Source organism: Balaenoptera acutorostrata, chromosome 8, assembly GCF_949987535.1.
Source record: "Balaenoptera acutorostrata chromosome 8, mBalAcu1.1, whole genome shotgun sequence".
NCBI classification, from domain to species: Eukaryota; Metazoa; Chordata; class Mammalia; order Artiodactyla; family Balaenopteridae; genus Balaenoptera; species Balaenoptera acutorostrata.
This window is the reverse complement of record NC_080071.1, coordinates 64,842,119-64,857,244: the sequence shown is the minus strand read 5'-3', so window position 1 is coordinate 64,857,244 and position 15,126 is coordinate 64,842,119. Positions and strand designations below refer to the sequence as shown.

The 15,126-nt window shown below is 40.2% G+C and overlaps 1 protein-coding gene across 3 annotated transcripts in view; it reads right to left on the bottom strand.

Annotated features, from left to right (window-relative positions):
• ADAM23 (ADAM metallopeptidase domain 23) overlaps positions 1-15,126 on the bottom strand; it is a 166,172-nt gene that overhangs the window by 107,545 nt on the left and 43,501 nt on the right. For all 3 annotated transcript variants that reach the window (XM_007190594.3, XM_057551858.1, XM_057551859.1), the window contains exon 3: positions 13,166-13,242. In XM_007190594.3, the coding sequence (XP_007190656.2) occupies positions 13,166-13,242 (77 nt within the window). The remainder of the gene's footprint in view (positions 1-13,165; positions 13,243-15,126) is intronic.

Below are 15,126 nucleotides of genomic sequence, written 5' to 3'. Positions count from 1 at the left end.
ACCAAGAAGTAGTCTGAAGAATGAACTAAGTTCTAGTTTAATTTGGCCACATTCTGCATGGGGGTGGACACCTGCAAAGGGTTTCCTTTAATCCATCAGTCAAGAAATAGTCTCTTGGGCTTCCCTGGTCGCGCAGTGGTTAAGAATCCACTTGCCAATGCAGGGGACACGGGTTCGAGCCCTGGTCCAGGAAGATCTCACATGCTGTGGAGCAACTAAGACTGTGAGCCACAACTGCTGAGCGCGCGTGCCTAGAGCCCGTGCTCCACAAGAGAAGCCACCGCAATAAGAAGCCCGCGCACCACAATGAAGAGTAGCCCCTGCTCACCGCAACTAGAGAAAGCCAGCGCGCAGCAATGAAGACCCAACGCAACCAAAAATAAATAAAATTTTTTTAAAGTAATAGTCTCTTAATTCAATACATCCCAGATTAAAAAAACAATGCCATGTGATCCCATTGACAATTAGATCCCTTTGATTCTGCTAGAAATTCTTAGATGCCTATTTTTTTTTCTTTTCTGTGTGAGAGGCTATCACCACAGCTCCTCATTTCTGGGCAATCACAGTCTTCTCATTTCTTAGAACTTAAGAGAATTTAAATCTAGCTCCTATAGCCCTCATGATTTCCTCAGCCTGGTGTTTAATTTCCCTGGATCCCATTCACCCATAATAATTATTGTCAACAGGCAAGAAGGGGAGAGGGTAATGAAGTCTCTTACTGCAGGTAGAGGGCAAACATCCACAGTCCTTCACCATTTACACTAGATCTCATCCACCTACGGAAATCAAGAATCAGTACAAACATACCAATGGTTTAATTGTGATTTTACTTTTAATGCTTCTGCTATTATGTTTAATTGTGGAAGTCATTCTCAACCCATTTTGAAAGTAGGTCAGACACACATCCTAAAAAATAGAATTAGAACCTACTAACATTTAGGCAACACTTATTTTAAATCTTTTCAAGAGTTTCAGGACCTGGTCTAGCAGCTTAAAAGATGGGTCATCAAAAGCAAATGATAATGATATTATCCAAAGCATTCAATATAGGTTTAACTCTTCAAACAGAAATGCCCAAGGGAGAACTGATAGGTACTCACCTGATCAGAGAAAGTAAGGCAAAAAGAACTACCTTGTACTATGGAATCAAAATGTTTTAAAATATACAGGAAAGGATGACTTAAGGAGAGAAACCCCACAGCAACTCATTCCTGCCAGCACTGCAAATCTTAGAACACTACTGGGCCTCTAGGACATAGGAAAAGCAATATTTATCTTCATCATATTGCACATGGCACAGTGGCAATCAATACTCACAGCAACTTTGGGGATCTGTGTCTCTTAAGGTTCCTTATTCTCACAGAAACTTTTTCAAAATTGCGTAAATAGTTCTACTCTCCCTGAAGTACATAAATGCAAAAGAGACCATAATCTCTCAGAACAACACTTTGAAATTATAGCAGCAGAATTAGCTACCAGAAACAAACAGACTTACCCATTAACAAGCCGCAGCTTAATGCTGACTGTCCCACTGCAATAAGCAATAAATGGATGAGGCTGGTGTATTTGTTTGCTAGGGCTGCCATAACAAAGAACAACAGAAATTTATTTCCTCATAGTTCTGCAGGCTAGAAGTCTAAGAGCAAGGTCTGGGCAACACTGGTTTCATTTTGAGGCCTCTCTCCTCGACTTGCAGATGGCTTCCTTCTCACTATGTCCTCACATGGTCTTTCCTCTGTGCACACACAAGTCTGTATCCAAATTTCCTCTTCTTAAAGGATACCAGTCATATGGGATTAGGGCCCACCATAAAGATTTCATTGTAACTTAATTACTTCTTTAAAGTCCTTATCTCCAAATACAGTTACATTCTGAGTTACTAGGAAGTTAAGCCTTCAACATATAAGTTTGGTGGGGGGACAAAATTTGGCCCATAACAGATGGTCTGGTCTGCTCAACAAACAGGATTATTTTTACTAAGAGGGAAGCTTATAGCAATACACGCCTTTTTCCAGAAACAAGAAAAATATCAAATAAACAATCTAACTTTATACCTAAAGGAACTAGACAAAGAAGGGCAAATGAAGTCTAAAGTCAACAGAAGGAAGGAAATAATAAAGATCAAAGTGGATTAAATAAAATAAGAGACTAAAAAGAGAACAGAAAATATCATTGAAACTAAGAGCTGGATCTTTGAAAAGGTAAACAAAATGGACAAACCTTTAACTAGACTCACTAAGAAAAAAAGAGAGAAGGCTCTGATAAATAAAATCAGAAATGAGAAAGGAGAAATAACAATGGATGCCAGAGAAATACAAAGGATTATAAGAGAATATTACAAACATCTACATACACCAACACATTGGACAACCTGGAAGAAATGGACAAATTCTTAAAATCATATAAACTTCCAAGACTGAGTCATGAAGAAATAGAAAATCTGAATAGACCAATCACTAGTAAAGAGATTAAGAGAGTAACCAAAAACAAAAGTTCAGGACCAGGTGGCTTTACAGGTAAATTCTCCCAAACATTTGAAGAAGATTTAATACCTAGCCTTCCCAAACTCTTCTCAAAAATTGAAGAGGAAAGAATGTTTACTAACTCATTTTATGAGGTCAACATTACCCTAATAACAAAACCAGACAAGAACAACACACAAAAAATTTACAGGCCAATAAGTATATGACAAGATTCAACACCCAAAACTCTCAATAAAGTGGGCATAGAGGGAGTGCACCTCAGCATAATAAAGCCCATACATGACAAACCCACAGTTAACATCATACTCAATGATGAAAAACTGAAAGCTATCCCTCTAAAATTAGGAACAAGACAAGGATGCCCACTCTCACCACTCTTATTCAACATAGTATTGGAAGTCCTAGCAAGAGCAATTAGGCAAGAAAAAGAAATAAGAGGAATTCAAACTGGAAAGAAAGAAGTAAAACTGTCACTATTTGCAGATGACATGATTGTATACATAGAAAACCCTAAAGACACCACAAAAAAAACTATTAGAAATAATAAATGAATACAGTAAAGTTGCAGGATACAAAATCAATATACAAAAATCTCTTGCATTTCTAATGCTAACAATGAACTAGAAGAAAGAGAAATTTTAAAAAACAAGCCCATTTACAATCACAACAAAAAGAATAAAACACGTAGTAATACATTTAACCAAGGAAGTGAAAGACCTGCACTCTGGAAACTATTAAGACACTGTTGAAAGAAATTGAAGAAAACACAAATAAATGGAAAGATATTTCATGCTCATGGACTGGAAGAATGAACAATGTTAAAATGTTCATCTTACCCAAAACAATCTATTTCAAACTATATTACAAAGCTATAGTAATCAAAAGAGTATGGCATTGGCAGAAAACAGATACATAGGTCAATGGAACAGAATTGATGACCCACACATACACGGTCAATTTACAACAAAGGAGCAAAGAACATACAACGGAGAAAGGATCATCTCTTCAATAAATGGTGTTGGGAAAACTAGACAGCCACATGCAAAAAAATGAAACTAGACCACTATCTCACACCACATACAAAAATCAACTCAAAATGGACTAAAGACCTGAACGTAATTTCTGAAACCATGAAATTCCTAGAAGAAAACATAAGCAATACACTCTTTGACATCAGTCTTAGTTATATCTTTCTGGATATGTCTGCTCAGGCAAGGGAAACAGAAGGAAAAATAAACAAATGGGACTACATCAAACTAAAAAGCTTCTGCACAGCAAAAGAAACTATTAACCAGACAAAAAGACACCTATCAAATGGGAAAAGATATTTGCAAATCACATATTTGATAAGGGGTTAATAGCCCTTATACATAAACAACTCATACAACTCAACAACAAAAAAACTAACAACCCAATTTAAAAATAGGCAGAGGAGCTAAATAGACATTTTTCCAAAGAAGACATACAGATGGCCAACAAGCACATGAAAAGATGTTCAACGTCACTAATTAACACAAATAAAAACCACAAAGAGATATCACTTCATGCCTGTTAGAATGGCTATTATCAAAAAAGCAAGAAATAACAAGTGTTGGCAAGGATGTGGAGAAAAGGGAACCCTCATATACTGTTGGTGGGAGTGTAAATTGGTGCAAACACTGTGGAAAACAGTCTGGATAGTCCTAAAAAAATTAAGAATAGAGCTACCATATGATCCAGCTATTCTACTTCTGGGTATTTATCCAAAGAATAAGAAAACACTAATTTGAAAAGATATATGCACCCCTATGTTCACTACAGCATTATTTACAGTAACCAAGATATTGGAACAACCTAAGTGCTCATCAACAGATGAATGCATAAAGAACATGTGGTATATATACATACAAAGAAATACTACTTAGTCATAAAAAAAAAGATGAAATCTTGGGACTTCCCTGGTGGTCCAGTGGTTAAGAATCCTCCTTCCAGGGCTTCCCTGGTGGCGCAGTGGTTGAGAATCTGCCTGCCAATGCAGGGGACACGGGTTCGAGCCCTGGTCTGGGAAGATCCCACATGCCACGGAGCAAGTGGGCCCGTGAGCCACAATTACTGAGCCTGCGCGTCTGGAGCCTGTGCTCCGCAACAAGAGAGGCCGCGATGGTGAGAGGCCCGCGCACCGCGATGAAGACTGGTCCCCACTTGCCGCAACTAGAGAAAGCCCTCGCACAGAAACGAAGACTCAACACAGTCATAAATAAATAAATAAAAGAACGTGAATTTCTTTAAAAAAAAAAAAAAAAAAAGAATCCTCCTTCCAAAGCACGGGACGTGGGTTCAATCCCTGGTCAGGAAACTAAGATCCCACATGCCGCAGGGCAACTAAGCCCACGTGCTCTGGAGCCCACACACCACAACTAGAGAGCTCACATGCCACAACTAGAGAGAAGCCTGAGCGCCACAATGAAGATCCCGCGCACCGCAACAAAGATCCTGCATGCCGCAACTAAGACACGATGCAGCCAAATAAATAAATAAATAAATAAATAAATATTTTTAAAAGAAAGATGAAATCTTGCCGTTTGTGACAACATGGATGGACCTTGAGGGTATTATGCTAAGTGAAATAAGTCAGATGGAAAAAGACAAATACCATATGATTTCATTCATATGTAGAATATTGAAAACAAACTTAACTAAGTAAATAAACCAAACCAAACAAAAACAAACATATAGATACAGAGAACAGAGTAGGGGTTACCAGAGAGGAAGGAGCAGGAATGAGGGGGGGAGGCGTGAAACGGGTAAGGGGGATCAATTGTACTGATGAATGATAACTAAATTTTGGGTAGTAAGCACACTGTAGTGTACACATGAGTAGAAATATAATGTTGTACACATGTAACTTACATAATGTTATAAACCAATGTTACCTAATAAATTTTTTTTTAAAACAACAGGATTATTTTAAATCCTATCTGGACCTTCTGCATTTTCTTTATACTGTTAAAAATTGACTGAAATAGTTATATTCTTTTTTCCTCACCTAATGTGAACAGGTGAGCAATCATTAGAATTATGCCCAGCTCCCTTGTAAATGTATAGTCCAGTGCTGTGATCAAAGCAGCCACAGAAGAAGACTCCAGACAGACTGCCCAGGCTGCACACCAGCATGTGACTGAATGTCACCAGGTCTCAGGTTGCTGGAAATTATCACATCTTCCTTGCAGGGTTGGTGACAGGATTTAAATTGGAGAATACGGGTAAAGGGCTTAGCACAGGATCTATTACCGTCATTACTATTGCAGTAGATAGCCTTCCTTCTACAGACCCCTGAAATTAGGAAATAAAGCATTTACCCTATGAGTTAGCAGCATCTTAAAGACATAGAATTCTGAAATGGAAAGCAAGGTTACTCGTCATTTCTAACTCCTCTGGACTCAAACCCAGAAAACATGCCTCAGCTGGCAGCCTCAGCAGCAAGTTTGAGACCAAAAGCCTGAATTCCGAAAAGCCAGTGCCTTCCCTCGCCCAGATGTGTGAGAGGAGTTCCAGCAGTGAGACTGATAGGCCGATAACAGGAGAGAAGCAAGGGGTCAGCACTGACACGTATGGCCAGCCAACCTTAGGTCAGGAGTCAAGCCAACTCACAAGCCCGCCCCGGACTGCACTGCAGGTGGATCTGCCTCACTCTTCTCCAGCCACAGCTCCTGCTCCTATTCATTCACAAAAGGAAAATGGGGCAGGAGGCCTGTCTCTCCTCCACACACTTCTCCTTATAAACCAAATTTTAAGTTCAAATCTCCAAATTTGCAGAGCTGGAAAAACAGTCAACAGAACAAGACTGAAATTCCCCCTCTGAATCCAGTGACTCCAAGCAGGAAGCTTGCCTTCCGTCTGCTGATTGGTGGTTCAGGTTTCTTTGACAGAAGGGGTTCACTAGTCTTCACTCATACCTGGGGTTCGATGCTTTCCTGCTCTCAAACCTTTGCTCTGCCACTTCCCCACGTAAAATGCACCTTTCTCCCTACCACATCTTCCCAAATCGAAGCATCTGTAGCAGACTCCAACATGCCCTGCCCACATGCCCTCAGCATAACACGCTGAAGGCAGGTGACTGGAAATACCTAAGATTTCTGGCTTTTTTCTACCTGAGAGGAGGAGGCACGAGGGACATACTGAAAAGTTATTGCCCCCAGAAACAGCTCTCAACCAACAACAGACTGGCACTTGGTGAACAAAGCTTCCTCACCCCTCAGTTCAATAATATTCTGGCATGTTCTAGAGGATGAATCCATGGACTCCCAGGGTTTCATCACTGGGAATGAGCCCCAGTTGGGCACGTGGGAAATCACCCATTTTTAGCTTCCTTCCCTTCCACTTGTCACTCCTCAGTTCCCTAAATGTATTTCCTGGAATTCTTGCTTCAGGATCTGCTACCAGGGGAACCAAAACCAAGACAGCATCCTTTAAGAAAAACATTAAATCTCATCTTCCCCATAAAACCTTCCAACACCAAGGCTTCCCAAGTCACTTCCTATCATGTTTACTATAATTTGTATATATTTTAATATCTTTTCTCTGCTATGGGCTCTTGGAGAGGAGGGATTCTTTTACACAGCTCTGAATTCCCTGGGTTGCTCAGCACAGTACCACACAAACTAGATGCTCAATAAATGTTAGTTGGCTGAATAAAGAATGAATTAACCATGCTAATCAGCACGAAAGCCAGGGTCTTTATTTAATCTAGCTGAAACTACATCAATGTGGCTGTTTTCTTCTTTCAAAAGCATTGCATGAACTACATTTCATGAGCAAACTACTGTGTGCATATATTTCTTTAAATCAGCATTTTCTAGATATTCATCTTAAATCAAATACCCCCCAAAATCAGAACAAAGATACCATAAACTGGGTGGTTAAACAACAGAAATCGATTTCTCATACTTCTGGAGACTAGAAATCCAAGAACAAGATGCTGGCTGATTCAGTTCCTGGTGAGGGCTCTCTTCCTGGCTTGCAGATGGCTGCCTTCTTGCTGTGTCCTCACGTGGCAGAGAGAGAGGGAGCAAACTCTCTGGTGTCTATCTTATAATAACACTAATCCTATCAGATCAAGGCTCCACCATATGACCTCATTTAACCTTAATTACCTCCTTAGAGGCTCTATCTCCAAATACAGTCACATTGCGGGTTAAGGCTTAAACACAGGAATTTTAGGGGGAATTCAGTCCATAGCATGAAGCATGCCTTTCCAATTAGCAGACATATATAAGTACCACACATTATCTTAGTTAGTCCTTACAACAACCTATAGCTTAAGAAGGAAACTAAAGCTTAGGAAGCTAAGAATATATCCATACAATGGCATATTATTCAGCTACAACATAAATGAACCTACAACATAAATGAACCTTGAAAATATTACACTACGTAAAGAAGCCAATCACAAAAGGTCACAAGTTGTATAAATCCATTTATATACCAGCATAAGAAAATTCATAGCGACAGAAAGTAGATGAGTGGTTACCAGAAGCTTGGAGGGGAGGAGGAGGGGGTGTGACTGCTATAGATACAGGGTTTCTTTCTGGGGCAACAAAAATGCTCTGGAATTAGATGGTGGTAATAACTGCACAACTCTGTGAATATAATAAAAACCATTGAAGGGAACACTTTAAAGGAGTGAATTTCATGGCGTGTGAATTGTATCTCAAACTATTACTAAAAAAGAAGTTAAGAAATTTGCCCAAGGTCCCACAGCTAGTAAATGACAGCCTCCAGATTCAAACCCAGGTCTGTTTGACTCCAGAACCTATGCTCTCCACCATTATGTAACTCTGATCACAATTATTCCCAGTTAACATTTGCTGAAGACACCAGCAAATTTAACTATAGGTAATATGGCATAATTCCAATCACACATATCGGAGAGACAATCTTCAGACTCCCTGAGGGCTTCCAAGGATCAACAATACACATTAAGAATTGCTGGGGACTTCCCTGGCGGTCCAGTGGTTAAGAATCTGTGCTTCCACTGCAGAGGGCATGGGTTCGATCCCTGGAGATCCCACATGCCACGGGGTACAGCCAAAAAAAAAAAAGAATTGTTAATCTAGTAATCCTTTTTAAACCTTATGTAACTTGGAACAATGGTCATTCTAGAGAAAAAAACAAAACAAAATTGAAAAGGGGAGTATCCTGAAAGGAGTATGACAAAAGATCCTCTGAAGCCACAACTAGGACTTTTTGGGCTAAAAAAAATGTAAACCCAATGGTGTGATGCCTGTGCTTCCTGCCCTCCAGTGGCGTCCTACCAAAATGCCTCCCCGTGGACAACAGCCCTTCACGGTCTGGCTACACGGCTTCCTCTCTGACCTCATCTCCTCAGTCTCCCACCATCCCCTGCCCCCTGCTGCACTCCAGTCACACCAGCCTCAGTCCTTCTTGAACATTCCACGTTCTCCTCAGCACTTGCTGTCTCACAGTCCCAGCTGAGTGGAACCTTCTCACCTTCCAGCCTCATGTGGTGTCTCATCTTGGATGATCAGGTCTCAGCTCAATGTCCCTCCTCAGACAGACCTTCTGGCTTCTGTGACATCTAAACCACACTGGCCACTCCCAGCTGAAGTCTCTTTCCATCACGTAGCCCAGCTATATGTTTTTCAACGCGCTCGTCTTTATTTAGTGGTTCACTGTCTGTCTCTTCCCCTGGAACAAAGCTCCATGAGGGGAGACAGAGAACTTGTCTATTTCACTCCCAGCAGCATCAGCACCTACAGCAATTGCAGGCATAGAGCAGATGCTCACTCAATATTTGTTGGCTAAATTAAAACACGCGCCTCTGCCACAAGATGCCTCAGCAAGCCAAGGTCTCACTTGTTCAGTCCATGAAAGCACAGACTCAGAAAGCTCTCCTCCCAGGAACTCACATCAGGGTAGTCTTCACAAGCTGGCAGTCCAGCCCTGGTGAGGTCATTAACCATTTAGATTCTGATGATACCACTTTGATTAGTTTATGTTAACACCTTAATGCTTTCTTTCCTTCACTGAGCTCGTATACCTATCATACACCTTTTGCCCTTCCCCTCCTTAACAATTTTAAATTGTTGTAAATAGTGTGGCAACGACCACCCTTTGGTGGAAATGAGATTCCTCTTTGCTCAGAAGCTCTTTCTCCATGACTGATTTTAAAAATTCTCTTGACTCTTTACGTTCATCCTAATGGAGCAGCCATTGAAAGTTAGTGAATCACAGCCATCGAAAGTTATTTAAACTAGAGACCCACCCTGGCCAACACTTGTCACACTCTTACCCAGTTCCCTTGTCTCCGGAGGTCATGTGAGTATTGCACACACACGCTGCGCTCAGAAGGCTCGGGGCTCTGAACAGGGGAGATACCATGTGATTATAGGTCTCATGGTCTCCCTCTCACTGCATTTACTTGTCCTTACAGAGACCTCCATTTTTTCCTGGTCCTCTTGACCTCATCTCCATTCTTACCCAAACTGGATCCTGATAGCAAACTACCCTAGTTATTCACCAGTATTCAAAGAGCTCTGTCTCCACTGCTCTTCCTCTGAGTCACCACCAGAAAACATGACCCCTGCTCCACACTACAATCTACCTTCCTCCCCCACACAGTGCAGTGACGGAGTTACTGAGCACTCCAGGTTAAAAAAATAAAATAAAACACCATCAGGTACAATGACACAAAGACCAACACATAATATATGACTTCTAATGAAGATTGCTCATAAATTCTTTAACATGACCTTGGTGAGCTTCCTCACCCATTTCTCTCCGCGTTAGCCTAAACTTTCATCATTTTCCTCAAGCCCCAACCCACCCTCCTTCTCCATCCCAATGGTAGATAATGCTGTCTCCAAGAAGAAAGAAATCTTCAGAGATGCACTGAACTCCATCCCTTCTCCTGCAAACTTATCTCGACCTGCATATGCCCTAATACCTTCATACAAGTTAGGAATGAACTGTCTCTCCTGGTTCAAAACTAAGTTGCCCTTGTGCTCTTGCTCTCACTCCCTTCTATCTTCACCCAGATCTTGCTCCATAAATTATCTCCTCTCTTCTGTATCTTCATCTCTCACTCTTAACATCTCCATTTGTCAGCCTAACACCTGCTCTGTTATCCCTAAAAACCCCTTCCTAGACCCCAATGTCTTCTTCTGGCTACTGCTCTAGCTCTCTTTCCTTCTCACCCAAACTTACCCAATGAGTAATGCTGTCTCCAAACCATCTCCTCTCAATCACTCCCAGCCCACTGTAACCTGGTTTCTGCCCCAAACTTTACGGAAACTGCTGCCTTCAGACCATCAGTGATTACTTAATAGGTAAATACAAAGGCAATCTTTGCCCATTATCTCACTAGATCAGTCTACTTCATGTGAGGCTATATATCACAACTTTCTGTTTTGAAACTCTCTATTCAATCATGCTCCTGATTCTCCTCCCACTACTCTGATCACTCATTCTCTGTCCCTGCATTGGCTCCTCTTCTTCTCCTCAACCCTTAACAATCTTCCCAGCTTATGCTCTCCTTATTTTACCCACCCTTCCTGAATGAACATGGTCTTATTCACAACCATGTTTGTCATTAACATTCATATGGAAACTACTTTCAACTCTACTATCTCTAGCCCCCACCTCTTCCCTGAGCTTTAGACTGTTATATCCACTTACTGCCTAGACATGGCTTCATGTATGTCTCAAAGCTCCTCAAATCAATTATGTCTACTCTGATTTCACATTCTTTTCTCTTCACCATTTAACCTGTTTTTTCCCTGTGCTGCCCATTTCACCTGGATACCACCTTCCACCCAGCTATGCAATCAAGGTACCTGTTAACTTTAACTCTTCTTTCTGCCTTGTCACCCATATCAAAGCAATCCTAATGATTTTTATCAATCGAAGACTTCTTAAAAGCATTCCCTCTCCATGCCTTTCAGTACTTCCTGAGAACAGAACTTCTGTTTATCTGCTGACTTCATTTTTCACAGTCTAGGGGATAAAAGCCCAGCACTGAGCATGACATACAAGATCTTGCCTGAGTTGAGCTGTCCCTGGGCCTACCTCTTCTGACTCACCTCCCTCAACCTTGTAATTTACCACGAAATTCAACAAAAGACTCATGCTCCCTTTAACATGCCACACTGCTACATGGCCCGCCTCCTTAGCACACACTCTCTCCTCTGCCTAGAACACAGTTCTCCATTTTCTCTCTCTCTCTCTCTCGCCCATCCATCCCCAACACTTCCCTTCCTCACTAGCACTTGCCCTCCAAGATTTAGCTCAAGCATCACCTTTCCTAAGATGCCTTTTCACACTCCTCCAGCCTGGAGAGCTTCCTCTCTAGTGCTACCATAGCATTCCATGTTTATCTCCAGCACAACCAATTTCACACTGCTCTAAAATTACACATTTATCTATTAACCTCTCCCAAGTAGACTACAAGCTCCTTAAAGCAAGGACTGCTCATAGTAGGTGCTCAATTTGATTCCTCTGCGTGTTAAATATTAGTGGTAAATAATTTTCTGATGTGTCTCCAGACCTCTAAGTACCCCGGATGCCCCCATACGACCCTTTTGCAGGCACACTGCTGACTCAGCATGGTGAAAAGGAACTCAACCAATGCTCAGCAGACTCAAAGAGGAAAACCTGCAATATCTTCAACACAGGAAATTCTGAGTTCTGCTGATTCATTCTGACTTAAAGCTGCAATTACACTTGAGTAAGGAGCACCCAAGCTGACCCTGCATCTTTTTTTCTGCAGAGCTCACAGAATTTGGCACACAAGAAATTTAATAGTTGTTCTTTATAGTCTTCTGCAATTTCTCAGATATTGACTGTGGTCACCCACATTATAGTGTCTGATAGCATTACGTGGTATTTTTCTGGCAAAAATGCAGTCTTGGTCAAAATACTGATGAGAGTTTAACATATTGACTGGAGCTTCTTAAACTAAAGAAAACCATGCAGGAAAGCTCTTTCACCAAAGAAAGGCTCACTGCTGGCTCAATTCGAGGCTGAAGAGCCCTGCTTAAGGCAACAGCTCTTGTTCGTGCTTTGTACAAAGACATCTGTGCAATTGGTTCCAACTTGGGAAATAGCATTTAAATATCAACATAAACACATGCTCAGAGAAAAATCGGGTAAATCTTCATCAGGACCAAAATTTCTAAGAAACTGTATTAGAGCAAATTACGAAGCAAAGAACCTTCTCAAAATAGGTATTTGCAAGTCATCATTTTCTTCTGTTCTTCTGTTCTTCATACAGAAGTCGTGTGAATTGCATACTGAAAGGTAAAGTGGAATTTCTAGACTGAAGTCTAACTATACTTGAGTCAGTAATTTATCATGCTTGCTATATATTGTAAAGATTATAGCTAGCACTTAATTAACTAGCATTACTTTAAATATTTGTACCATTTAAAATTACAATATCTAAGTACTGTATTTGAGATTTTTAACAAATTAAATGTTAAATGCCTCTTCTTTCAGGAATAAAAAGACATTATTATTATTAAAAGAACTAACTTCAGACTTTTATACTTTAAGTGCTATATGACATATAATCAGCTAGAAAATATCAGTTGCTTCCACAACAGACATTATTTTGACTAAAATATTATCATGACGTAGAGTTTTATTGCACTTACTTCTTAACAGGATCATAACTAAATACTTACTTGTTCAGTGTGAGGTCAAGAATGAATTTGGAGCTGAAGGCTTCAACCTGGAAGCTTGCCTGGGCCAGATGGACAGCCTATGGATTCAAAAAGACAGAAAGAACCTTAGCTTACTTTCCTATCTTTAAAGCTGATTATATTGATATCAAGAATGATATTTAATAAGAAGAAAATTTTATGGACTGATTCATTTCTTTATGGATCCTTATGTAACAATTCATTTCTTTAAGAAGAGATCAGGTGCATTGTCATGGCCTTACTTGGAAGACCTAAATATCTGTGCAGCAAGGAACTATAAAAGTCCTTTAAAAGGGACCCATCGTGACAAAGATTAAGAGCAGATTCAACTGGACTTTCAAAGGGACCATGATGAATTATGCAAAAGTCTGACTAATTAAAGCTTGATTTCAGCCTATTCTGTGCACAAAGCTAACCGATTCTTTCTGCACACCTAAGTGAAAACTCATGTCAGCGCTCTGCTCTTCATCAGGAACTGGAACTTTCTCTAAATGATGTATCAGCAGAATGTGCTGGTAAAATGGGATTGCACAACCTATTAACTTCAGAAAGCACTTCAAACCAGGCCCTTCATGGATAACGAGAGTTTATATCCCCCTTTGAAAGTCACACATTTACAAATACTGTCCTCATTGTGATTTAATCCAAATACAAAGATAATCTCATCTAAACATGAATCATATGTTCTAGGTATTAAAGATTGGTATAGCTCACAGAAGCGTCTTGCATAACATAAATTAACAAGTCAATGAAGTTTGGTTAAAGTATTATCCAAGATAAAACTCTCTTTTGTCACCCAATCAGGAAAAAAAAAAAAAAAAAAGGACACGGATGCATGCAACACCTACCCCCTACACACACACAAACCTCCTTCCTCCAGACCTCGTTCCTCAGGTACAGTGGGTGTCTTATGTGAAGTGCTACATGCATGGCAACCAGACACTTTCCACTCCCCCTCCCCTCAATGCCACCCCATGCTCCTCTTTGCCTTTCTCCTCCACTTCGCATTATCGACATCTTACTCCTCCTTCAAGGGCAGCCCAACGCCATTACTTTCCAGGAAGCTTCCTTCACATGCCTGCTGGGAACGAACTCAGGACTTCAGGAGCACTGCATTTGTCCCTCCCTCCACAATGATGTATGATTGCTTCCCACCCTGTACGGTTTGCTCCACAACTCATATCACAAGGGTTTTGCGAACAGTTGTACATTAACAACCCTTCCCCCAAATACATGAACTTTCAATTAATTAACCAAATATTTATTATCAGGACTCTTTTACCATGCCAAACTTATAAAATACTATAAATAAACCATGACTTCTACTTCTTGTCAAGCATAACTGCTGATCAGATAGTCACTCTGTAATAAATAAATAAAATTAAAAGGAAATTAACATATTAAATTTTAAATACAGAGCAATGAGAGAGAAGGCACCTCAATCCTTAATACCACGGGACGCCATGTCTACCCCAAACAACCATGTATCAGTAGAACAGGGTCATAATCCTTGATCTGAGCTTCCTGTATTCAGACAACTCCTTGAGAGAGAAAGAAATTTCTGTCCTGTCAGGTATGGTCTCTGTCATCTGTAGCAGAACCTCTATTTATCTACTATAAATACCACAGAGTCTTTAATCTAAATTCATTCTGTGTCTTGAAGCATTAATTTTTGCATGAAAATTTTTATTTGATGAATAATTTGTACAAGGGGAAATTTTTCATCTCTGGGTCCCAAAAGTTTAAAAAAAAAAAAAAACCTTACTTCCTGAGAATAAGATAGGTCCTTAGGCATATTTCTCTTAAGAATATTAAATAGTAGAGAAGAGTTCATTAATGGCACCCTGACCTAAAAGAGGTGATAAATGTACTTCTTTGAGCATCTTTATAAACAAGAATATATTGTGGTAAAAAGAGTAACTACACATAAAACAAAAAACTAC